This window comes from Cryptomeria japonica, chromosome 10 (assembly GCF_030272615.1).
Source record: "Cryptomeria japonica chromosome 10, Sugi_1.0, whole genome shotgun sequence".
NCBI classification, from domain to species: Eukaryota; Viridiplantae; Streptophyta; class Pinopsida; order Cupressales; family Cupressaceae; genus Cryptomeria; species Cryptomeria japonica.
This window is the reverse complement of record NC_081414.1, coordinates 410,589,227-410,616,045: the sequence shown is the minus strand read 5'-3', so window position 1 is coordinate 410,616,045 and position 26,819 is coordinate 410,589,227. Positions and strand designations below refer to the sequence as shown.

Here is a 26,819-nt window from a genome sequence, read left to right as displayed (position 1 = left end):
AAGAAACCAAACTCAGTGAAGAAGATCAGATAAACTTTAGTAGGAAATTAGGTATGTGGAAGATGGACAATATCCCAGCATTAGGGACTACTAGAGGATTAGCCACTATTTGGGATCCTAGGAAGGTTTGCTATGAGAGTATCATTAAGAAAACTCACTAGCAGGGGGGCTGGGTGAGAATTTTATTCACCTCACTACGTTTTTTTCTTATCAACATTTATGGCCTAGTCAGGGCTAATAGTAAAATGAAGGCGTGGGAAGAAATAGAAACCTATCTAGTATAGAACCCTAATGTAAACTACATACTTGGAGGAGATTTTAATGCAATCTTGGATCAATTAGAGAAATGTGGAGGTATTCAATAAGAATCACAATATCAAATTTTTTTTAAGGAATGGGTAAGAAATAATAATATGTTTGACATCAGAATAAATAATAGAACTTTCACTTGGAATAACATGAGATTGGGATACAGTAACATTGCAGAAAAAACTGGACAAATTCTTCCTCAAAGGAGATTTAACAGAGTTTAGTAATACTCTTAATTCCTCAATCCTAACCTCAACAAGATCTGATCACTTCCTGATTCTACTAGAAGTGGAAGAAGAATCTAGACCAAGAAATTTCCCCTTCAAGTTTGACTTCTGTGGTTTTTGTCATGCCCAAATTTTTGGTAAGGCAAAAACACAACTATTTTTTTTTTAATAATACAACAACATAAAATCTTTGATGTAACTTGATATTAGAATACTTAGTGAATACTCATAGCTCTACTAGGTTGGTGTGATTGAAGATCTATAGGTGGTGCTAATTAAGTGACAATATGTAGTACTAAGAAGATCTACAATTATGATTAGCAATCAAAATAATAACTATACTTTTATAGATTATCTAACACTTAATAAATATTTCCTACTATTCATCCTATTGTACCAAACACCTAATTAATATACCAAATCAATTATTTTTTGAGCATAATTTAGTTGCATGCCTTACATCATCCTCCACACCTAACAAATGGTATTTATATTAAGTAAATTTTAAAGATTCAATTAATTGTGAAACACAATTTGATTCATTAATTCTATAGATTTGAAACAGTAAATTATCTTCTACTTGAGTCTATCCTATGGCTCATGGTTCTTAACATAATCGTAAATCAGAAGTTGGGGATTGACTTTAACCCATGGCCATAAAATTTTACAAATGACCTTTCACATTACCTTCATGATCCTATTACACTAATTTAAATGGAAGCCAATTTAACTTCTCTAGTATTATGTTTTAGAGTATCTTTCACATTACCTTCAGGATCCTATTACACTAATTTAAATGGAAGCCAATTTAACTTCTCTAGTATTATATTTTATTTTTTGATAATTAGACCCAAAGTGGTATAAAATATACATTTAGTAGACACTTCCAATTGGAAAAAATGTGACCCATATATAGCTTAGCTACAATGAATTAGAATTACTAAAAATCACTTGGCCTGAAACGTGACACAGTGTTACCCAAGAAAGTTTCTATTTAAATTTCATTTTGATTTTTCTAAATACAACTTTCTATTTAATTTTATTTTATTCGTAATTATATATATATATATATATATATATATATATAGTAATGATTCATTCTCTTTTGCCTCCATTTATTGCTAGGGTTTAATACTTTTCACAGAATGGCTTCTTAGACCAGATACGGTTCCCAAAATGTGCAAGTTGGTCACTGAAGGCATTTAAGGACTAAATGGTCAACAATAGTTTCGGTGGCAGGTCTAGAAATGAGAAAATCTCAAGGAAATCGAAGCAACCTGCACGCCACATCTCCATTAACTATTGCAGTCATGAATAGATCGTTGGTCTATGGCTAAAAAGTTTGTTTTAATTTCTTTAGTTTGATATTAATATGAATTGACTACCACTTGCAGGCATTAATTAGAATCATACGATATTTCTAGCTCCCCTCAGATGTATCCCAGGTTTGGTTTGATAATAAATGAAGTATAGTACAGGGAGACAGAGAGTTTTAAAGATCTACACTACCGTCCTCCATAGTTTTATTAATGATTATTCATTTTATATTTTGGTGATTGCATAAGATGATGATAAAAGTTTCGTCTCTCTTTTTGTTTACACATCAATCCTCTATTTGACTATGGCAGAATATCTCTGTGAGCAACTGTGAGAATGGGGAGCACAGAAATTTCTTTTATATTTGACTGTGATGATTGGATGGGTGCATTATCACAGGAGAATAGGTATGTAAGCTTGCTTTGATCATGTTAAACAAAAGAATATTGCTGCACTTGTTTCCTTTGTTTAGTATCTGGAAGGTGCACAGATTTTGACAAAGTTCACAACCCCCAGATAGTAGGTTGCTAAACAGATTATGCCAGATCTTTGTTATTACATAACTACTGATTTAAATCTTCTTGTTACCCATTTTTTCTTATTATTATACTATTATTTTCAAGATATTTTAGAACTAATAGACAAGAATAAAATGTTTTATCAGACATCTATGTTTTCATTTTATTTTATTTCAAACCCTGATATAAATAATTTTAATTCTGGTCTCCCAGCTATAAATTATTTAATGAGACCTGTTCAAGCACAGTTTATGTGATCACACCCAAATTAATTAGTGAGGCATAATTTAATACATCTCTGTGATAGCCGCCAATGAATTAAGTCATTAATCATTTTCCTTTCCACTATTATTACTATATACTACTCATGATCACCACAAACTTAACATGGATATTTTCTAAGCAATGCTTTGTATATAATAGTTTAGATATCTGAACAGAACCCATGTAAATTTGATTCCTCCACTTCCTACAATATTGACTTGGACTCTCATGAAAACTTATCTCTTTCCATTGTTCCAGGGACACTGCGGATTTATCATTTTATTTTTCTCTCAACGCAACATTTATCCATTCTTAATGTATGTGTTCATTATTACTAATGAATAACTTAGTTTGATATTTGAGAAAAGCACAGATTGGGTTAAATATCTCTGTTCAGGATTTAGATGATTATTTATTAAATTTTATTCCAACAAGGTGAGATTACTAATCAGGTTAAACTTAAGTGGCCCAAATAAAAAATGCAGAAAAGAAGCTTTCTCCTGTGTTCCTCAAAGGAAATCTTAAATTAAAACATAATAAGATAGCTCTTGAACAGCCATATCAAAGCATTCATATTATTTCATTATAGGTATACCAATGGATCTAAACCTGTTTTTTTTTATTGCACAATATACCTCTTAACCAAAACATAATGAAATATCTTTTAAGCTACTATGTCAAAACAATCATATTGTCAATGGGGAAAAAACACAAAAACAAGGCTTGCTCTCCTCCCAATCATAATGGCGTCATGGAGCCTCGTAAGCTATAGCCATACCCCCGAGCAAGAAGATTGATTTAGACCCAATATAGTGGGGTCTCACACACTCCACCAATTTTTACTCATCAACTAAAACCCTTACATAACTCTAATAATTTTCTTCACATAAACACTACATACTAGACATTGCAACTACATCTCAGACTTGTAACATTAATAAAATGGATTAGAGGAAGTGGAGAACTTATCTCTCTAAACCTATGTATTTTGTCCTTCATCTCTCCAAGGATGGACTCCTTCCTTCCCTCCAATACATATTCTTTCTCAAAATCTTGCAAGAGTTCTCCAAAATGGAGAAGTGGGTAACAACCCATTCTCCCTTCACAAACTCAATATAAGAGAGATTAACTTGGAAGACTTGGATGGGAAGGTGCCACATGTCACATTCCCATCCGCTCCTCTAAGAGGTCTTTTCTTCATTTAAGAGGGGACAAATATTAGGACACCCCATTCTCCCAAGTCTTCCCTCATAAGTGACGTATGGGGGTGGGATTGGTACCCTCAACTCATCTATCCTTCAAATTCGTCACTCGCCTTAATGAGGACTTTGGGGGAGAAAATTAAAGTCATAGGGCCTTTATTGCATGAGTAATAGGCCCCCTCCTCAAGGGTATAGACCCTAGGGGTCTATTTTTGTAATTTAAACATGGAAATTGACTCAAAAACTCACATAAATGACCCACGATGACAAACCTCACAAACACATCCATATACAAAATAAACTAGCAATTGCACCTTGATGTGCAATGGGTACGCCGAAAAGGTGTGGAAGGTCATTTAGAAAAAAATGGGACTATTCCTTGAATACATTTATAGAATACATGAGATCAATTGGTAGGTCATTTAGAAAATCATATTTGTGCAATAAAGGTCTTGATAAAGAAATGATAGCTTCAAATCAACTATGCATCCTCTTATAGGGATCAAAATATGATTGAAATAAAACCCCTCTAATGATGAAGATATTTAGACTCCATTAGCAATAGGCTTGTGTTATGTTTTCAATAAGAGAGAGAGAGAGAGAGAGAGAGAGAGAGAGAGAGAGAGAGAGAGAGAGAGAGAGAGAGAGAGGGAGATTGAGAGATACACAAGCATGTTGAGAGAGAGAGAGAGAGAGAGAGAGAGAGAGAGAGAGAGAGAGAGAGAGAGAGATAAGTGGAGATGAGCTTGATTAACAGTTAAAAAATTGCATTTATAACATTTAACAAAATCCACTTCAATGATGTTATTTTAGATGACATGCCCTATTATAGAGCTCCTATTTTGGCACAATTAAGAAGAAGATAAGGAAAGGTTTTTGAGACCAACTTTATAAATGTTGATTGCATTTGCTTGAAAGTTTCCAAAGACTTTTCAACAAATCCATTGTGTGGATATTCTACAATCATAGAAAGCCACGACAACATATCTTAATAGAATTCTAAAAAAAACTTTGCTTCTGCATAATTTGATCACTTTAACTAAAATAAAAATTATTTATCTAATTACGAAATAATATTAAATCAATCTATAATTGCAATGCCTTAAGCCATAGTTAAATTGTCTTTGTGATTCCTTCTCTTCTAGTCCTCTTTAGGTGCAATTGTTGTACCTTCCATTACATTTATAGTGTGAGTCAAGCCTATAATGAAATGGACCTTCATTGGAAAGTTTCTAAATTCTTCTATTAACATTAAGAATTATGCTACCATACATTTGCACAAATCTACATTGAAATAGATTTCTCAGGAGGCTAGTCAAAATATATTCATATGAAAAAAGATGTGCACTTATGGTTTCAAACTCTAGTCTATGTTAATGTTTCATTCAGCTGTCATTGATGTTTTCAATAAGGACATCCTTCTTCTTCTTGTCCAAGAATGCACAAAAATGTTTCTAATAAATCTTCAAAAAATCTTACCATTAATGCAACTTGGTGGAAAGGGGTCCCTCCCCCTCAACATGTAGATGTTTAGATGTGCGAGGTACAAATTTAAGCTACTTCAACTCTAGATCCAAGGATGTGTCTCCTCATCTCAAGGATGATATGCCTTTGATGCACCCTTGTGTACCCAAGGCTTCTTTGTTAATGGAGTTGGAGGATATTCTATTTGAGGAGAGGGTCCTATAATATGCTCCCACAAAATCTATAAAGAAAGTCGGCAAATTAGAGCTTGGGGTACATTTCCAAATTAAAAATCCCATGGTATTGGATTATGTAACTTCACAAGTAATTGTTGAAGGTCAACTCTGTAATCTATGAAAGTGCATTAGGTTAGTTGAAATATATGTAGAATTTACCCATGAACCTTTAGTTTTCAAATTTGAATTGATAGCTAACCTAACCCATTCATTGCCTATTTGTTTAATATCTAGGGCATCTTTTGCATTCCTACACATTATTTTCAATCATTTTTAAAATCCATTATGATTATATTCTTAAGGGTTTGACCAAAGAGAAATATATTTTTGTTCGCAAACTCTCAACCACAAATTCAAGATAGGATAACATCTAAGCAAGACCAACACCTAAGAGAATGAGGAAGAAAATTGGATTTTAATGAGATTATAGCCTCATAAGTAAAAATATCTTAAAGGGAAAATAACAGAGAAATAATATCCTAGATTAAATAGTACATATAGGATACTAGCCAGGGTGAATCAGGTTGCATAACTCTTGAGCTACCAGTTCATGGTTATCTTAATGAGTGTTTTCTAATTAACTCAAGATGGGTAACATCTAAGCAAGACCATGGACCTAAATGATGAGGAAGATAATTGGATTTTAATGAGATTATAGCCTCATAAGCAAAAATCTCTTTAGGGGAAAAGAACAAAGAAACAATACCTAGATTAAACAGGCCATATGAAATACTGACCAAGATGAATCAGGTTGCATAACTGTTGAGCTACCACAAGGAACACAAGTACAAACTATATTGAATGACTCATGCTTGAAAAAGTAGTAGTAGAAAATTTGCACAACTTCAAGCACTACGATTGCTTTGTCCCAAAGCTGAGTGATGAGTGGGCATCTTTAAAATTTCTTTTCTTGCATAGAATTGTTAATACAACATATAGAAAAATATATATTTTAATTTCAGGAAAAGAAATCTTAAACTAACATATTGAATATGAACATTAGGTGATGCTGATTTTATTGTAAAACAAGAAATGATATATAAAAAAAAAGTAAGCATGACAGTAATATATGAAGAATGCTATAATAATTATAATCAAGATGAATAGATCTATATATTGAATATATTTAGTATTATTTGTAGCGACTGTAGTAACTACTAACAATAATTTAATACAAATAAAACACTCCAATTGATTCAGGGAAAAATAAATAAATGAGAAGGCTTTGTTAATATTTCTCATTATTTAATAAAAGTAATGAGGTTCTATTTGGATTCCTTTCAAGTATGTGTCGTTCCCCTTTGGTTTTCAAATAGTCTAGATCTCTTCAAATTGCAGATTTCATTATTTAAAAACTTAGACCTTTAAATATATACTTGCAACGATTTTGAATTACAATAGGCAATAAAGGAGACATATCATAAGAAAAATCCAAGATTACCTCACACACGCGGAATTAAATACACCTTAATTTCGGTTTATTAACAACATGACAGATAAATTTTGAAACCCAAGCAGACTCTTTTGTAGCAGATTTCTATATATGAAAAAGATGTCATAAAAAAAGAGAATTAAACACAACACTTAAAAAAGCAGCTTCTTACAAGATTGGTCAAAATAATCTTCATAACTACTTGAAATTATTAGCAGTAACATCAACCTCTCCAATAACATTGGGATAAAGAAAACATACAATGAATTGTCAATATTTCTCATTCTTTAATATATGTAACAGGTTTAAGGTTGATATTTTCCATATTCTCTGTTGTTCCCTTCTAATCTTTTCAAAATTTCAAATTTTTGTACTCTAAAAAGAGTCAGATTTAGAGATATATAGTTGTGGGGATTTTTAGCTATACGAAAAGATCTCGATTGAAGGAAGATTATACTAGAAGTGCTATAGATCATATGGTCAAACACTTGCTAAAAAAACATCCTTCATAAGAACAATGAAATACTACAAGACTACTTCTCAGGACATGTATTTACATCTTTGATTCAAGTTCTTAAGTTTCAGACTACAACACAAATCTGCAAGAAATCATTTCTTTTTAAAACAATAACTTTGATTTAAAAAGTTTAAAATGCCACTAAAACATGCAACCCATTACAAGATTAATCAAGAAAAAAAATTCATATTGAATGTGTTTGGTATCATTTGTCAAATCTGTAGTTACACCTAACAATCATTTACTAAAATGATATTTTGGGTCTCAATTACTTAGTGAGAAAATCACAATGCAAAATTTCAGTGAGCAGGAATGGACCCATGCAATTTTTGGTTGGGCATCATTTTGGAAAAACATAGTTCTGATTTTACCTTTTTCTCATGATGTGTATTGTAGTAATCTTCAGTCTTCCTCCTCTTAGACGGTCTTCCTCCTCTTAGCAGCTACCTGATCATGGCGAATTCTATCATCTACCAGGACAAACTCCAGGAGACCAAGAATTTTCTCTACAAAGGGTCTACGTCATATGTTCGACCACATTAAGCCAAACAAAATCGATCTTGTTCGGCTTCGATGTGCAAAGGCGGTGAAGACAGTACAATGTCGCTTTCGTTACTTTTTCGTCCGCCTTAAAGTTCCTCAACAACCACATCAATATTAAATAATTTATAATATACTATACTATTATGTATAATAATTAATATAATGATTAAAAAAATTAATTTAATTTTATAATATAAATTATAATAGTAATGCAATTGAATTTTATTATCTTATATTATTTAGAATTAATTTAAAATAAATAAAAATATATTTAAATATACAATTTTATAATATATAATATAATATAATAACAACATATATATATATATATATATATATATATATATATATATATATATATATATATATATATATATATATATATATATATAGTAAAATAATTGATATGAAAAATAATAAAATACATCCTAAAATACTATTTGAAAAAAATTCTTCAGAATTTTTTATTTTTAAAATAATATTTAATAATATTAAAATATTTACTTAAAAAATCAAGTATAAAGATACTTGAACAAGAAAGCTTTTAAGTTTTTCTTAAAGTTATCTAAAGTAGTTTTTTCGTGAATAATATCCCATGTTGTTTGGATAAAGCATGACACTTAAATTATGGCATTGTTGCTACTGGGACCACTACGATGACATAAATTTTGATAAAAATATTGATACATATGGTTTTCCTTCTAACAAAAGTACATAACGAATTAGTGAAATCGTGCAAATGCTTTTTACGGACTTCTGTCAATCTTTCACCGGAAATGCCTTGCACTGATGACGCGGGTAAATAAATGAGCATAAAGTAATGCTGCCAGGAAACAAGCAAAAAATGGTGATTGTTATATCCAACGACCAGCAAGCTCTCAATCATCTTGCACGTTGTTTCTATGTTTTGAACCGTTAGATTTGCAAATTTAACTCGTCCATTTCATAGAAGGAAACGCCTTCGGTGTAAATATAATCTTTTTCTAAATTTAAAGATGGCTAAACTTAGACTTCTCATAAAGGAAATATATTTGCAATAAGTGGTACTCGCTTCTCCCATAGTCCTCATTGCCTTCCTGCACATAATCAACATATTCATGAGCATAGTTAGACCACAATAATAAGTCATGTTATTTTCTATCATTTTTCATCAATTTTACTAGGCAATACCAAACATATTTCCATAAAATCATCTCATTTATAACCTCCCAATCTATCTAACCATGTATTAAAGAAAATCATGTAATAATTCCGGGTTGTATTATCTATATGTGAGATAGGCTGTTACAATTTCAGGACAAAAAAATTCTAAACCTACTGAAAACTTGGTGGAAGGAGGAACATTTTAGTGGATCCAAAATGTTTTTTTTCGTCTCAAAATTAAAAAATTTAAAACTGAAAATGCTCCAATGGAACAAAGAACACTTTAAGAATTTTTTTAAAGAAAAAGAGGATTTAGAGGAAGCATTAGATAGTCTCAATGAAAGTGTAATAAAATATGGTATGGATCAAGTGAAATATGTCAAAGAAAAAGAGTTGTTTTATAGGTATGAAGATGTTTTAACAAAAGAAGAAATCTTTTGGAAACAAAAGTCCAAAGAAAATTGGCTAGGAGATGGTTACAAAAACTCAATTTTTTTTCATAATAGCACATAATTTAGAAGAAATGTCAATGAAATCGCCAAGATAAAAGGAGAATGAGGGAACTTAACACATGACCCTAAAAAGATAGCTTAAGAAATTTCTAATTTTTTCAAGAAGACACTAAATAATTGGGATTGTTCAAACCTAACATCACAACAACAACTGCTTGCCAATCTACCTAAAATCATAACAGATGAGCAGAACAAAACGCTTACTAGTAAATTTTTATTAACAAAAATAGAAGTTATTGGCAACAATGCAGAAAACTGAGAGGGGGGGTGTGAATCAGTTTTCTCAAAAAAATTACTTAACTTCAAACACAATTTCAGATCTGATAATTAATAACGAAAACATAAATCAACACCACATCAATAACAGACATAACACCAAGATTTTTGACGTGGAAAACTCAGTTAAGGAAATAACCATGGTGGGAACCTACCCACAATATGATAATACCATGTTAGAAGTATATGGAATATTACAATGGGGAATGCACATGCATTCAAGCACACTGCCTAGAGCTCACTACTCAAAACACAAAACAAGGAGGGCTACAACCCTTGGGAAGACTCACTAGTATCTTACAAACATATTCGAATTACATCTGAAAGATCATGAACTAATAAAATAGCATCTCCTCGTGTCTAGTTACAGTTCTAGTTAAGCACATATCACATACTCTGCTCTTCCACATACTCTGCTTTTCTCTACTATAAAATGATTAATACATTATTCACACACACAGATACCTCTCTCACGTGAGTATTACATTTATTTATACATATCATCAACCTATCTTTCAAGGTTGGATCAACACACATCAAAAATTACAAAGATATAACCATACATGCTACAATATTTCATGCGGACCAAAACAATGTCGGCTAAGACATAAATGGACCTAAATCACCACCTCAAACACGAAACACCTCCAATAATTATACTTCGAACATCCGCAACACACTACAATCATCATGTCGGCCAAGAACATGAAGAACACCATTGGATCAAGGAAAATCATCAATAGCAAGCACAACGATCAATGTAGACCATCAACATGAATAGGAAATGATCTAGAAACATCCACAAGGATCATGAATTACCACAACAACAGCCGCACCAACACCACTTACTAGAATCTTCATCATCATTATATCGAACCTTAAGAACACTAACTCAAACTGAAAGATTCACTTGCGGACCTTCAAATCATGAACCATTTGAATTGAGGACACATATGAATGTCTGAAACACTCTTCCAAATCCACAAACCAAGATATTGCAACGTAGAGCAATGTGGAACAAAATCTAGAACATTGATCAACACCAAACAACTAAAAAACCAACTGCAATACCGGATCTCATAACTCGATCAAATCTCCATGTGAACCTCTAAAACTTAAGCTGAATCAACTAGAGATACTTATCACAAAACCCTTTAATCCGCAACAACTTATCTACAACACACTGGCCAAACCAACTCACTCAATCTGACTGCAACATTGGAACACACAGAGGAATATGTTGACATCAATGACAACAACACATTCCAGCAAACTTCTCAATACTATCCAACAATCTCCCCCTTTGGCATTGATGGCAACATATGAATGTGAAAAACAATCAATGCAAAGAAAGAGAATAATCAATTCCCCCTTAGATCACACACACAGATCAACACAGGTTTTTCACATAGCTCTCTCTCCCCCTTTAACATCAATGCTAAAGGAACATATTGCACAAATCTCTCAACAATCTCCCCCTTTGACCTAGCAAATGATATGACATATTTCCACATGATTCTCTCTCCCTTTTGCCAAACTCTCTTTCCCCATAACTGAACATCAAAACTACTAAATATGAACATCTGAACCACAACACTGACTACTCCCCCCTGAGTAATAGTCACCACTCATCAATCCGGATCACAAGATATCTCTATGAAATTCATCGGACTGATGCAACTCAATGCATCTTAGTTCTCATTAGGAGAGGCAATTGCCCCTAAATTCTCTTCAAGATACTCAAAAGTATCTTTAGGCAAAGGCTTAGTGAAGATATCTGTAATTTGTTCCTTTGTAGATACATACTCCAATCCGACTTCCTTCTCATTCACCTTTTCTCTCAAGAAATGAAACTTGATTGATATATGCTTAGTATTTGAATGCAATATCAAATTCTTAGAAATGTTGATAGCACTTGAATTATCACAGTATATAGTAGTAGGCTCACAACTCTGATATCCTTCAACATTTGCTTCATCCACATCACCTAATTACAATTTCTAGCAACAACAATGTATTTTGCCTCTGCAGTAGATAAGGAAATAGCATTCTAATTCTTACTCATCCATGAAACCAATCTCTTTCCCAAGAAAAATGTACCACCACTAGTAATCTTTCGGTAATCAACATCACCTGCCCAGTCAACATCAGTAAAATAACTCAAAGTAAATGATCATCTTTAGAATACAACAAACCAAAATCAACTGTCCCTTTCAAATATCTAAAAAATTATCTTAACTACAGTAACATGAGATTCCTTAGGATAAGCTTGAAATCTAGCAACAAGACACACAACATTCATAATATCCGATCTAGTTTGAGTCAAATATAACAATCCACCAATCATAGATCTGTATCTAGTTTAATTTTCTTTCAGAGAATCATCATCCTTAGTCAACTTACATCTGGTCACCATAGGAGTACCAACTGGCTTTGAGTCATCCAAACCAAACTCCTTCAACAACTCTTTCACATACTTAGATTGAGATATAAAAACATATTTATCTAACTAAGTAATTTGCAATCCTAAAAAGAACTTCATCTCACTAATCATAGACATCTCAAATTCATTCTACATGTCATCAACAAACTTATTGCACAAACTATCATCTCCACCAAAAATAATATCATCAACAAATACCTCAACAATTAAAATGTAATCTTGATCAATCTTGAAATATAGATTACTATCAGCAATACCTTTATTGAATCCGAACTCCAGCAAATACTTATCCAATATGGCATACCAAGTTCTTGGGGCTTGCTTGAGTCCATACATTGCTTTCTTCAATCTGCAAACCATGTATTCTTGATCTATCAATTGTAATCCATCTAGTTGCTCAATATAAACTTCCTCTTCCAACTCACCATTAAGAAAGGTTGACTTGCCATCCATCTGATAAACTTTGAAATCTTTGTAAGTAGAATAAGCAAGAAATAATCTAACAACTTCAATTCTTGCCACCGGAGCAAAAGTCTCCTCAAATTCAATTCCTTCCATCTGAGAATATCCCTTACAAACGAGTCTAGCTTTGTTCCTAACAACTTCACCTTCCTCATTCAATTTGTTCTGAAAGACCCATTTAGTTCCAATCACATTCTTATCCTTAGGTCTAGGAGCAAGAATCCATGTATAATTCTTTTCAATCTGGTTCAATTCTTCTTCCATCGCTTTAACCCAATTTTCATCTTTACATGTTTCATTAACATCCTTAGGTTCAATTTTAGAAATCAAGCAATACACTTCAGCAATTCTTCATCTAGTCATCACACTTTTATTCTTATCTCCCATGATCTGATTCTCTGAATGATTCAATCTTATATACTTGGGAGTCTTGGGATTTTCTTGATTTTCAAACTCATGAGCTCTTCCTTCTGCACTAGCACTTGTACCTTCGCCTTCATTCTTAGGCTTTTCTGGAATAATCTGAATTTAATTTTGGGTTTGCACTTGCTTTCCTTTATCTGAACTGACATCTTGATCACTTGAATATTATCTGCAAGATCTGATTTATCTCATATTGTTTTCATCAACTTTCACATTAACACTCTCAACTATCTTTCTCAATCTCTTATTATAATAGACATGCCTTGCTCTTAGTAGAATAACCAAGAAAGATTCCTTCATCACATCTAGCATCAAACTTCCCTAAATCTTCATCTCTTTTGATATAGCATTTACTTCCAAAAATTCTGAAATATCTAACTGTAGGAACATGACCAAACCATAACTCATAAGGAGTCTTACTGCTATCACCTTTGCTATGCACCTGGATAAGTGTATACAACAATACTCACAACTTCTCTCCAATAGATATGCGAAACATTTCCTTCAATCATCATTGTTCTAGAAGCTTCCTAAATTGTCATTTTCTTTCTCTCCACAACGTCATTCTATTGAGGGGTCTGCAGAGAAGATAACTGTCTCTTTACTCCATGCTCTTCACAAAATGCATTGAATTCACCGGAAGTGAATTCACCACCTTTGTCAGATCTCAGACACTTCAGCTTCAGTCCAGTCTCAATCTCAACCATAGCTTTGAAAATCTTGAACTTCTCTAATGCTTCAGATTTCTCCCTTAAGAAATTAACTCACATCATCCTTAAATAGTCATCAATTAGTAACATGAAATACTTGTCTCCCTGCAAGCTTCTCACTCTAGAAGGACCACACAAATCAATATGCACAAGATTCAATAATCCATTAGAACAATGTTGTTATCCTTTGAAAGTAACTCTTGTCTACTTCCCTAATTGACATTCCTTGCATACTAGATTAGTAGGCTTTACCAATTTAGGAAGATCTCTTACTGCTTGGGTAGAACTTAGCTTAACCATGCAATCAAAATTCACATGACACATCCTTCTATGCCATAACCGACTTTCATCAATCTGAGCAATCAAACAACTTTTGTCACCTCTATTCAAGTGAAAGATATTACCTTTAGTCTTTGTCCCTAATGCAATCTCAATTTTGGAACCACTTAAGATTTTAGGTTTGTCATTCTTGAATTGTAAGTCATATCTCTTGTCAACCATCTGTCCAACACTCAAAACATTATGCTTTAGACCTTCTACATGTACAAGACATCATCAGTATTATGCTTACCATCAAGAGAAATAGAACCTCTACCATGGATTATACCAGCTTTGTCATCACCAAATCTTACTACACGACCATCATACTTTTCCATACTCACAAACTTACTCTTATCACCTGCCATATGATGAGAGCAACCACTGTCAATAACCCATTAATCTTTCTCCTCAACTTTAGCAACCAAAGCTTTCTCCTCATTAATTTAGCTAGTAGAATCAGTAGTCACCAGATCATCTTCCTTAATAGCAATAAACACCCATTCATCTCCTAAATTTCCCTTATTAGATTCATCATCTGTCACACCTTCATCAACAGGATAATAATATTTCTTCTAATATTTAGGCTTGTACGGTTTGAACTTAGGAACTCTTTCTAGACACCTTTAAGCAAAATGTCCTACCTTATTACATGAAAAGCATTTAAGATGTAACTTTCCTTCATACTTACCGACTCCTTTAGGAAAACTCTAAGAAATAAGGGTTTCAAGATCCTCAAGCTCTCTTTCTTCTTCTTTAAGCTCTCTCATCTCCTTCTCATATCTAGACACCCTTGTAGAAATTTCTCCCGGATCATATTTTTGCTTCCAAAAAATATCAACTTTGAATGCAGATTCTGACTTACGAAGAGATTCACCAATTTCACTCAACTCAAAGGCAACAAGCTTGCCAATCAACGTGTCTCTAGTCACATTAGTCACCGTTCGGATCTCCTCAATAGAAACAACTTTGTGATTGTAAGTAGGAGGCAAGGATCTCAACACTTCAACAACAATCTCTAATTCTTCCAACACTCCACCGACACGTCTGATATTCAACACAAACTCATTCACTTTCTGCATAAAGGAGGTAATATTCTCATCTTCGCCCATTCTCAGCATATCATACTTTCCCTTTAGACTCTACAACTTAGCAACTTTCACATGGTTGGCACCTTCATACAAAGTCTCTAGCTTCTTCCAGATCTCATGAGCAGTCTGCAAATCCATAACATTAGTCATCTCAGAATCAGTTAGAGCACTCAAAAATGCTTCCTTGGCTCTAATATTATATTCAACTTCCTTTATCTCATCTGGAGTTGTAGGACCATTCGGAGGAACATTATGCAGATTCTTAGTAATCTTCCAGTAATCTTCACCGATGCATCTCAAGTGACACTCCATCTGGTTTTTCCAAAGAGAGTAATTCATTCCATCAAATCTCGGATTATCCTTCTTGTTAGCATAGGTTGCCTTCTCGGATCACCTCAAGTGGTCAAACTTCTTTTGGAGGATCTAGCTCTGATACCAATTGTTGGCAACAATGCAAAAAACTGAGAAGGGGGGTGAATCAGTTTTCTCAAAAAAATTACTTAACTTCAAACACAATTTCAGATCTGATAATTAACAATGATAGCATAAATCAACACCACATCAATAGCATGCATAACACCAAGATTTTTGACGTGGAAAATTCGGTTAAGGGAAAAACCATGGTGGGAACCTACCCACAATATGATAATACCCTATTAGAAGTATATGAAATATTACAATGGGGAATGCACATGCATTCAGGAACACTACCTAGAGCTCACTGCTCAAAACACAAAAAAAAGGAGGGCTACAACCCTTAGGAAGACTCACTATCTTACAAACATATTTGGATTCCATTTGAAAGATCATGAACTAATAAAATAGCATCTCCTCATCCCTAGTAACAGTTCCGATTAAACACATATCACATACTCTTCTCTTATGCACTTCTTCACACTTCCTCGCACTTCTTCTCTGCTACTGAATGATTAATACATTATTTGCACACACATATACCTCTCTCACATGAGTATTACATTTATTTATACATACCATCAACCTATCTTTCAAGGACGGCTCAACACACATCATAAATTATAAATATATAACCATACACACTACAATATTTCATGCAAACCAAAACAATATTGACTAAGACATGACATGGACCTAAATCACCATCTCAAACATGAAACACCTCCAAGAATTATGCCTCGAACATCTGCAACACACTACAATCATCATGCTGACAAAGAACATGAAGAACACCACCGAATTAAGGAAAATCATCAATAACAAGCACAACGATCAATGTAGACCATCAACATGGATAGAAAACGATCTAGAAACATCCACAAGGATTATAAATTACCACAACAACAACCGCACTAGCACCACTTACTATAATCTTCATCATCATTATATCAAACCTCAAGGACACTAACTGAATTGAGTCTCAAACTGAAAGATTCACTTGCGGACCTCCAAATCATGAACCATCTTAATTGAGCACACATATGAATGCTCCAAACACTCTGCCAAACCTGTAAACCAAGATATTGCAAAGCGGAGAAATGTGAAACAAAATCCAGAACATTGATCGACACTGAATAACTGAAAAACCAACTGCAATACCAAATCTCATAACTCGATCAAATCTCCATGCAAACCTCTGAAACTTAAGCTGAATTGACTAGAGATATTTCTCTGAAAACCCTTTAATCTAAAACAACTAATCTGCAACACACCGACCAAACCAACTCACTCAATCTGACTACAACACTGGAACATATAGAGAAATATGTTGACATCAATGACAACAACACATTCCAACAAACTTCTCAACACTATCCAATAGAAGTTGCATAAAATCAATTACACGCTAATAAGGCTCCTGGCCCCAATGGTTTCCCAACATGTTTTTTTCATAAATGCTCGCACTTTCTAGGATTGGAAATGTTGGAAGCTATAGAAAACATGAGGAATTCAACGAGAATTCTGAGAGAAATAAATAATACCCCAAAAAGACAAAACAAGAGAATTAGATGTTTTTAGACCTATCTCACTTTGCAACATGGTGTATAAAGTTCTCTCAAAAGCTCTAGCAAATAGAATTAAAAAGGTCCCGTCGTTTATCATATTAGAATAACAAACAGGTTTTGTTCTTGGAAGATCCATCCTGGATGGAGTAATCATAGCACATGAGGCATTACACTCAGTTCAACACAACCTAGAACCTAGTATACTTATTAAATTGGATATCAAAAAGGTGTATGATAAAGTAGATTGGAGATTCTTATGCAAATGTATGGAAGCATTCGACTTTGCAAGATAGTAGATTAACTTAATCTACTACTGTATATCAAGCCCTAGCTTTTCAATATTGATTAATGGAACCCCTAAGGGATGTTTTGAAATATGAAGAGGGCAAAGACAAGGGGACCCAATCTCACCTTTCTTGTTCATTATTATGGTTGAATCCTTTGGAAGGGCTATTAGTAGGGCTCAAGAACAAGATAAAATTAGAGGGATTAAGATAACAGAGGGAGTAGCAAACATAACCCGTCAACAATTTGTAGATGATAGGATGCTCTTTGGTGCAGGGTAGAAGGTAGAGGCAAAATAATTTAAGAAAATCTTAAATGTATATTTCAAGGCTTCAGAACATATGGTAAATGCTAATAAATCAAAAATTTACTTCTTGAACACTAACAACAGATTAGAAGATGAAATATGTCAGACATTAGGCTTTAAAAAAGGAAAACTACCTTGCAGATATTTAGGGTTGCCTTTAGATAAAGGGTGTAGAGTAAATAAAATGTGGGATCCAATTGAAAAACTTTTGGAACATAGAATGCACTCATGAAAAGGAAAATGGTTATCAACAACTAAAAGGGATACAATGCTGAAAGCAAACCTCTCTGCAATTCCCACATATCTAATGTCCTTCTTACCTTTAACACAAGGTGCTAAAGAAAAATTGGAAAAAATAATGAGGACTTTCTACTGGCAGGGAGTGTCAAAAGATAGGAAACCATCACTTATTAGTTGGGGAAAAATATACAGACCTAGAGAGGCAGGTGGAATAGGTCTTAAAAATTTGAGTTGGCAAAGTAAGGCTTTGGGTGCAAAATTTGTTTGGAAAATATATAGAGAGCCTAATAGGAAATGGGTTAAAATACTCCAAAAGAAGTATCTTAATGGCTCTGATCCTAGCTCTATTTTTAGAACAAAAAATCCACTGAAAGGTTCCAGGGTGTGGAACTTTATTTTAGATTACAGAAATCTTATTACAGACCATATCGCATGGGATGTTGTAGATGGTAACAAGGCTTCATTCTAGAGTGACTCTTGGGGAGTGTATACTGCTTTGGATAACTGTTCTATTTCTCCAAGAATTAAAGAGGTGTTAGGAAATCTTTGGGGCGGTTTTATGAAGGACTAAATAGTATGCCCTAATGGGGACCCAACACTTGGATGGAGGTGGAAATATCTAGATGTGACACCTCTATCAGAAGAAGAGAAAACAGAGCTTAGAGAGATCTTATCAGAAAGAGATATTACAGTAAAGAAAGGAGAAGACAAATTAAAATGGTTGGCTTCTAACTCAGGAGAGTATAGAGTTAAGGATGGATATTCGAAACTGATCAAATCACAACGGTGGGAAAGGTCAGAAATCCCTTTACATCTGTGCTAAGATAAAACTTTCTTACAGAAGGCATAAATGTTTCTATGGGCAACATTGCAATCCAAGATTTTGACAATAGATTGGTTTATAAAACTTGGGAGGTCCCTCAAGATGCCCATTATGTGAAGAAAACAAAGAAACAATCAATCATCAACTCATGAATTGTCCTTATTCCTCTGAATGTTGGAAATAGTTGTGCAAGAAATTAGATTGGAAGACTACTTTCTCTAACAATTTAATAGATACTCTAAAAGGCTGGCCAAATTTATGCAGGAACAACCTTTACAACATAATCTAGAAATTAGCCCCATCTATTTTGGTATGGGAAATCTAGAAAGAAAGGAATAGGAGATTATTCCAAAATAGGAAAATGGAAGTAGATAATCTATGTAATAAAATAGAAGCATCCATAGTAGAAACAACTAATAACAGATTAAAAAATAGTAACCTAAAGGATTGTATGTTTTCAAGATGGGACTGTAAAATAAGAAAAGCATGGTTTTCTCTATAGATATCCCCACATTATGGGAAAGGGGGGGAGAGAGCAAGCAATTAAGAGAACAATGTATATGGACAAAACAAAAATTTGGATGGTTCAAACTTAACTTCGATGATGCTTCTAGAGGGAATTCTGGGATTACTGGGATAGGATGTATCGTACATCATTGGGATGGATCCATTAGTGCCGAATTAGCCAAACCAATAGGTATGGCCTCAAATAATATAGTTGGAATGGATTCTCTAATAGAAGGATTGTTGTTATGTAAAACTCTAGGTATCAACAAATTGGCCATAGAAGGAGATCCTCATATAATTATCAATGCTCTTAGATCAAAAAGTACCCTTAATTGGAAATTAAATTCTAGACTAAGGAGAGCTATAGAACTTTTAGAATATTTTGAATAAATAATGATTAATCATATATATAGAGAAGGAATAGGGAGGCAGGCAAACTAGCTATTATGGGAGCCGATGGATTCACAATTAAGGAAGTAGATCAGAAGCTAAGGGGGTGATCAATTTTAGATTTGGAGCCTTAGGAGAGATTAACAGTTTCATGATTTATGTACATATAGATTTAGATTACAAGGCCTCAGAGCTATCTTAGTCACAATGAATTCCCAATGCTCCAGCTTGGACCAATCGCCAACAGACAAATCAACAAGTTAACACAAGTCCATCGTGGTCCCATCATAACCTCAAGCATTATCGACTAGAGATCTCACCTTTGGCAGTGTCTTAGAACTCTCTTATCGAACTCCAATGTCTCATTGGAAACAATTTTATCAGTGAAGGATATGACTTTGGTTAACGACTTAAGGCATCTCATCGAACATCAAAGTTATACCGAAAACCCCTTTGTCACCAAGACCATCCTCATGTCGTATGGACATGGTCTTATTGGAGTACATATCAGCTTCGACAACCTCCTTGACAAGTCTCCGCGAACACCAAAGTTACCCTGAAAACATCTCTTCACCAAGACCACTTGAAAGTCATACTGATACTGTACCTCATCGGAGAAAGATGTGACTTCGAGTAACTGCTTGGAGAGCCTTACTGAAGCTCGAAGTCACATCGAAATCTCTTCTTATCGCCTAGACTCTAGGAAAGTCTTACCGATATGGTCTTCATTCATAAAGAATATGACTTCAGCTAGTGGCTAGATACGTTTTACCGAAACCTTAAGTCATGCTGAAACTTCTGTCTTCGCCAAGACCCATCAACTGTCTTAGCAATATTAGTAAGATGTATGACTTTTGCGAACTGCTTAAAGAGTCTTATCGAACCCATATGTTATACTGAAATCAACTCGTCGCTAGGACCATTCCATAGTCTCGTCGGTAACTCATCGGAGGCAAACATGACGGAAACAGATTTATTAGTGAAGGATACGACTTCATGGCTATTTTGATATAGCTTGGTTTTATAGAATAACCTTAAGCTTTTGGATGAATTTCATGAATACGGGATATTGCAAATTTAAGCTTTGAATGTTCTAATCTGTTAGATTGTTTGATTAAAGTTGGAATCTTGAATGGCTATGAACTAAAGTCTTAGAGTTATTTACTATTATATGAGTTAAATTTGTTATGATATTGTTTCTATGACAGTTAAGTTTTGTAGAGTAGTTTACAGGTAGAAACTTTGCTAATATTAGCAATAAGTGCAGATGTGAATTTCGCAATATTTTAACAAGATTTTTGAAGCATCAAGCAGGTAATCCGGGGGTCTCCAGGTAAGGTTGATTCATATTTCTCTTTTAAATATCAGCCTCGACCCAATATCAATCGAAAAATTAAAATAAATTATTGAATCAAATATATCAGTACAAAACAAAGGGTCAACCAATGCAACAAAGAGAGCAAAACAAGAAACACCAACTAGAAGGTGACCCAAAAAGGGCCACAACTAACCCATCATGTCATCCATAACAATTTTATCAAATGATTGAGCACATTACAGAGACTCCAAAGGAAATGGACTCCAAAGAGTCTCTTAGACTAAGAATCTATCTACCAATCAACATCCTCCAACCTCTACTTATTCAACATATCCATAACAACTTAAGAATCAAATATACAAATAATCTTGCACCATCCAAGAGCACATCCTCTTTCAAGTGCAAGACAACAACAAAAACCTCTATGAAATTATTAGTTTGTTGTCCTTCATACACAAAAAAATTGGAAAATCACACTTCCCAAACTATCCCCGCCAATACCTCCAATTCCCGCATGCCTAGGATTTCCTCTAGAAGAACCATCAATGTTTATCTTAAGGACTTCCTAAGACAGAGAAGTTCACTTACCATCTCGCTCTACCTTTTCTTTAGTATGTCTATTCTTAAAAAGGGCCAAAGATATTCAAATTCTAAATAACAAGCATATCACTAAAACTACTGAATTTCAAGCTTGCCATCAAAACTTCCTAAATCAATTTAATAATTTTGTGCCACACTTGCTACACCAACAATCTAAACTAATTATTAGTTATATAATTTTATTTGATTAATTTAAACTACACTTAAAAAAAATATTTCTTTTTTCTTTACAATAATATAATAATTATTATTATTCACAAGACTTTATATATTAGTTATTCATATTAGATATATAATCATATTTAAATTGTTAATATTATATAAGAATTAATAATATATTATAAATGAATAATGAATATTTAATAAAAAATATATATATCCGTTACACCTCCTCAAGATACAAGTATCGAGTGCTGCTTAAAGTAAATATAGAAAACAGAACCATACCTTCCAAGATCAAGAAATGAAAACAGATGCATGGCTAGTAGATCCAATTGAATCATTGCAACTGAATGTTTAAAACATTTTATCAGGCCCACTGTACAATATCCATGTAAATGCGTGTTCAGGAGACCCCATTGAATCATTACAACTGGATATAGAAATGCGTGTTCAGGAGACACACTGTACAATATGCATGCTAATGCATTTTGAGAAGACCCCATTGAATCATTACAACTTAAAATAGAAAACATATTCTGATACCCACTGGTCAATTTCCATAGAATCTCAAGAACTGATCTAGTTGACATCACTCTTTATGGTGATCCTACAAATGGCGTTGTGGAAAAGTGAAGAGAACGTTGGGTTTTGAGAACATCCGGCAACTACTCTCTGAATGCATTCATGCCCACAACGAAGCAAGGCATCTTTTCCAACCGTTTTCTTTATTATACAAGTCAAACACAGTCCACTGTCATGAATTCGATATTATTGCAGCTCGCTCGGTGCATAGCTCTGTTCTACCGGTTATAAATAGAATACATTGCGCCTCTGGTCATACCCAGCTTCAAGAACCGGATTCAGAGCTATCTAATTCAGGTTCTCTATTCAAATATCAGTCTTAGATTTAATCCAAAAGCTCTATATTTGGCATACTCTCTTTTCTCTTTAACAAAGAACTGGTACAATGATTTATTTTAGTTTTACTTGTTAAGGTTGATGCAAGCTCTGTAATCTTTGGATTCTCATGAGATTTTATACTTTTGAGGCATATTAACTTAGATTTGTTAGAAAATGAGTCATATTTGAATCGAAGATGGACAATTCATCAAGAAGGCCAATAGTTCGGTAGTAGAACAACAAATGAGAGTTCCTAAATTTGATTTCTAACTGATTCATAAAAGATTTAACAGAACTAATTATATATTGTGTTTTTAGAATAGAGATTACAACTCTGATATGGGTAATAAGATTGGATTAGCACTTATTTAGAAAAGATTAAAAAGGGTTTTAGTTTTATGGTCGTCTATCTTCAGAACTAAATAACAAGGGGCTGGTTGCGACTGACCTTTTTTGTGTATTGGGCCTTTGATTTTTTTCATGCCTCATAATGAATCCATCTATATCGTGGTTTTGTATGACCACTTTGCTGTTGTGGGAGTCAGATGTCTAATGCAAGAGATTGTTTCTGGAATAATTTTATATAGATGTTTGGATCACAGGAGTCAGATGTATAATCCAAGTGATTGTTTCTGGAATCGATGTTTGGATCACAGCCTCTTCTTTATGAAGATGAATCGTTAAATGTGATCTGTTTATAAAAATATAAACAGTTTAATATAGAAAAATCTTTTGAATACTACATAAACTTTGAAAAACTCGTGCTAATAATTCAACAACATAGATATGTTTAAAACTTTAATCTTATTTTGATTTTCATTACCATTATGCTCATGCTTTGATCAGAACTAGCATTATGTAGCATTTTTTCTAACTTAGGGTTTTAACTGTGGATTTGTTATGTACGTCATTGTAGCAGTCGAAAGTCATTTATAGCTGATTTGGCTGCTAGACTGCTAGTCCTGTTCTGTGACAAATTCATTGTGGGAAGCTCAAAATTGAATTATTTTATTAGGTTCTAGGAGACTGTTTATCAGTATGATCTATGTTGTGCATTTCAATTTCTTTTTGGGCGGATATGGCTGTCAAGCTTAAAAATTCTGTTTTTCCCTATTTAATGAGAAATTCATTGAGCTGTATCGAGATGGCACTTGAAATTAACAACTATATTTCCAGAAAATATTTGTTAATTTTTTTAAGAAAAGCTGATAATTGTTTTCTGTGTTTGTTTGATAGAAATTATTTTGTTGCTTGGTTTAACATCCGATGGCTCAAAAACAAGAAGATTCATCACATACTGTAACGATGTCTAGACCTCTTAGTCAATCGGAAGAGAACTGGGCAAAGTTAACTGATCAGGGAACTGGTATCGCAGCTTGTGGAATTGCTCTGAAGCGCTATGTTGAAGAAATACAGATAACCAAGGCTTTGCATGAGCTCATGGATCATTATGCTATAGCAAGAGCTCGAATTGTAGAGAATAACAAAGGCAAGCTTTATCTCCAGGTACATAATAGTCCAGCCAAACCAACGGTAAAGGAGAAATCATGGCCTAATGTAGATCACTCTATATTTAATCCAGGGGTTTTGGAACTTCAGAATGACGATGAAAATCATACTTTAAGCTTAGCATTGAATCAAATTGTCTGCTCTGAGATTAATATTCCATTCCTCAACATAAACAAAATTGCAGCTCCTCCTCTGGATGTTCTAGAAGTTCACTTTTACAGGAATTCATCAATGCCACAGACAATTATTGTCATTAGAATCCATAGTGGTGCTTGTGATAGGACCTCTTGTTGTGTAATGGTGAAGCATTTTCTTACTGCTTTGAATGCAATCGTTGAAGGAAGAAAGCCTGAGTTTCCTGATAGTCCAGGAAAGAATGAACTGACATCCCCAATGGAAGATATGATACCTAAGGGCAAAGCGGATAAAGGCTTTTTAACCAAAGGTCTAGATGTTCTAGGATATGCTTTAGACTCTAAGAAGTACTCTCTGCTGCCATTCAATCCAGAATTTACAAAAATGCCCAATAATGGTTGCTTCATGTCTGATATTGTCACATATAACCTCGGAAGAGAAGGTAATTTATCTGAAACACTATTTCCAGTATCCACTAATGATCATTCTTTCGTTTCCTCTTTTCAATGCCTTGGTTGTAGGATCATGTTTCCTATTTCAAAATCACAGTCCATTTCGTCTGCATCATCTGGACTGCTGCTCTGTTTTTCAGACACAGGAGATAAGGGTTATTAGAGTATTTGAAGGCACTGTTTAATAGATTTATTTTCTTTTCATGAGTCTGTTACAAATTAAATTGTTACTATGAATGAATTTTGTTTTCTCTTTATTATTTGAACTTCTTTTTCCAATACAATTCTTTCTTGATGAAGGAACCAATGCTCTCTATTCTGCATGCAAGAAAGAAAACACTACCCTTACTGCAGCCCTTGCTTCAGCATACTTGCAAACAGCTTCTAACATCAAGGAATTGAAAGAGAAGAAATTGAATCAGTTTTGCTTCACAGGGTAAGTATTTGCAGCTTCAACCTGGACATAATACTTTTTTATGTATACCACTGAAAGGATAAGTTCAATAATGATTTCTATTGTGTATGACAGTGTGCTAGACTGCAGACCTTACTTTGAACCTCCATTAGCAGAAAATGCTCTTGGAAACTACTCTGCAGGGATACTCCAAGGAGCCCAAGTAAAGAATGATATATCATTTTGGGATCTAGCACGTTTAATTTCATCAAAAACAGAGAAAGAAGTCAGAAAACATAAACACTTCTCTGAGCTACCAGTCTTGGCCATGCTTGTTAGACAGGTTATAATCAAATCTACCTCTCAATTTCATCTATTATTTTCTTCCATCTCAATTTTTCAAAATTGGGGATTGAGTAGTAATGTGGAATGCAGGTCATGAAACATCCTAGCTTGACTCCTAACTCCTCAAAGAGATCTGGGTTATTCACACTGTTCTTCGGAGAGCCAGGCAAGATAGAGTGGAAAGATATGGATTCTCTGAATGTAGCAGGTAGCTTGGGACCTGTAGCAAGCATGCATGCAGTGGGTCCTTGCTTTTGTGCCTGCGAATCTATGAGGGAAGGCCCTGATCTATGCATCTCCTTCATATTTGCTACACCTGTGTTCACCAAGGACCAAATGCATTGCTTTGCAACCTCTGTTTTTGAATTGCTGAAATCATCAAGCTGTTTCTAAAAGTTATCCCATCAAAACCAACTCTTGTGATATGAACTTCCTGTTTGATGGGTATCATGTCTCTTTCATTTTATGCTAAATGTGATTCCCTTGCTTGGTGGCAAAGTATCATAAATGACATTGGGTTATATTTCTTGCTCATCGATACTTTGAGGTGATCATTTGAGGGAAACTTTGACGGAAACCAAGGTATTTTTATGTTACCCTTAACTGGAGCATGCCCTGTGCAGGCTTTCTTGCTGGGGTAAAGAGATATATAACAAAATCCAGACATTTCTGTGAGTCAAATTCGCAATGCACTAAAAATTATGACAAGGAATTTCGATTGTAATCCAAACTCACCGTGATGCAATCTGTATGTAAGTAATCCTGAGAAAGATAGCTCCCAAAATATATTGGTCTACTCTCGGTTAAAAATTCTATAAATATCTGAACTTCAATATAAAAAATGAAGTGTTGGTTTTTAGCACGTAATGTCTATTTGATTTATAATTTTGTGATTGAGTTGTACTATTTTCTATTTAGTTTCATGTTTATATTGACAAGAAGACTTCGGTATATAATTTGTATAAAGTTAAAAGATTTTTTATGTTATGTCATCCATTTATTTTGTCATGCATATTCTTATCACTCATCTAGTAGTATTTTTGATAACATCAAATCAAAGTTA

General features: G+C 33.8%; 1 protein-coding gene across 2 annotated transcripts; it reads left to right on the top strand.

The window, feature by feature from the left end:
* The first annotated feature begins 2,114 nt into the window (after positions 1–2,114).
* On the top strand, positions 2,115–26,618 carry LOC131038564 (uncharacterized). 2 transcript variants are annotated; one of them, XM_057971046.2, is made up of 5 exons: positions 2,115–2,260; positions 24,158–25,007; positions 25,318–25,453; positions 25,547–25,754; positions 25,847–26,618. In XM_057971046.2, the coding sequence occupies exons 2-5, from the start codon at positions 24,188–24,190 to the stop codon at positions 26,147–26,149; spliced, it is 1,467 nt and encodes a 488-aa protein (XP_057827029.2). In that variant the 5' UTR covers positions 2,115–2,260; positions 24,158–24,187; the 3' UTR covers positions 26,150–26,618. The 2 variants fall into 2 exon arrangements, with proteins under 2 accessions (XP_057827029.2, XP_057827028.2); XM_057971045.2 differs by lacking the exon at positions 2,115–2,260 and adding an exon at positions 22,282–22,900.
* The last annotated feature ends 201 nt before the right edge of the window (positions 26,619–26,819 follow it).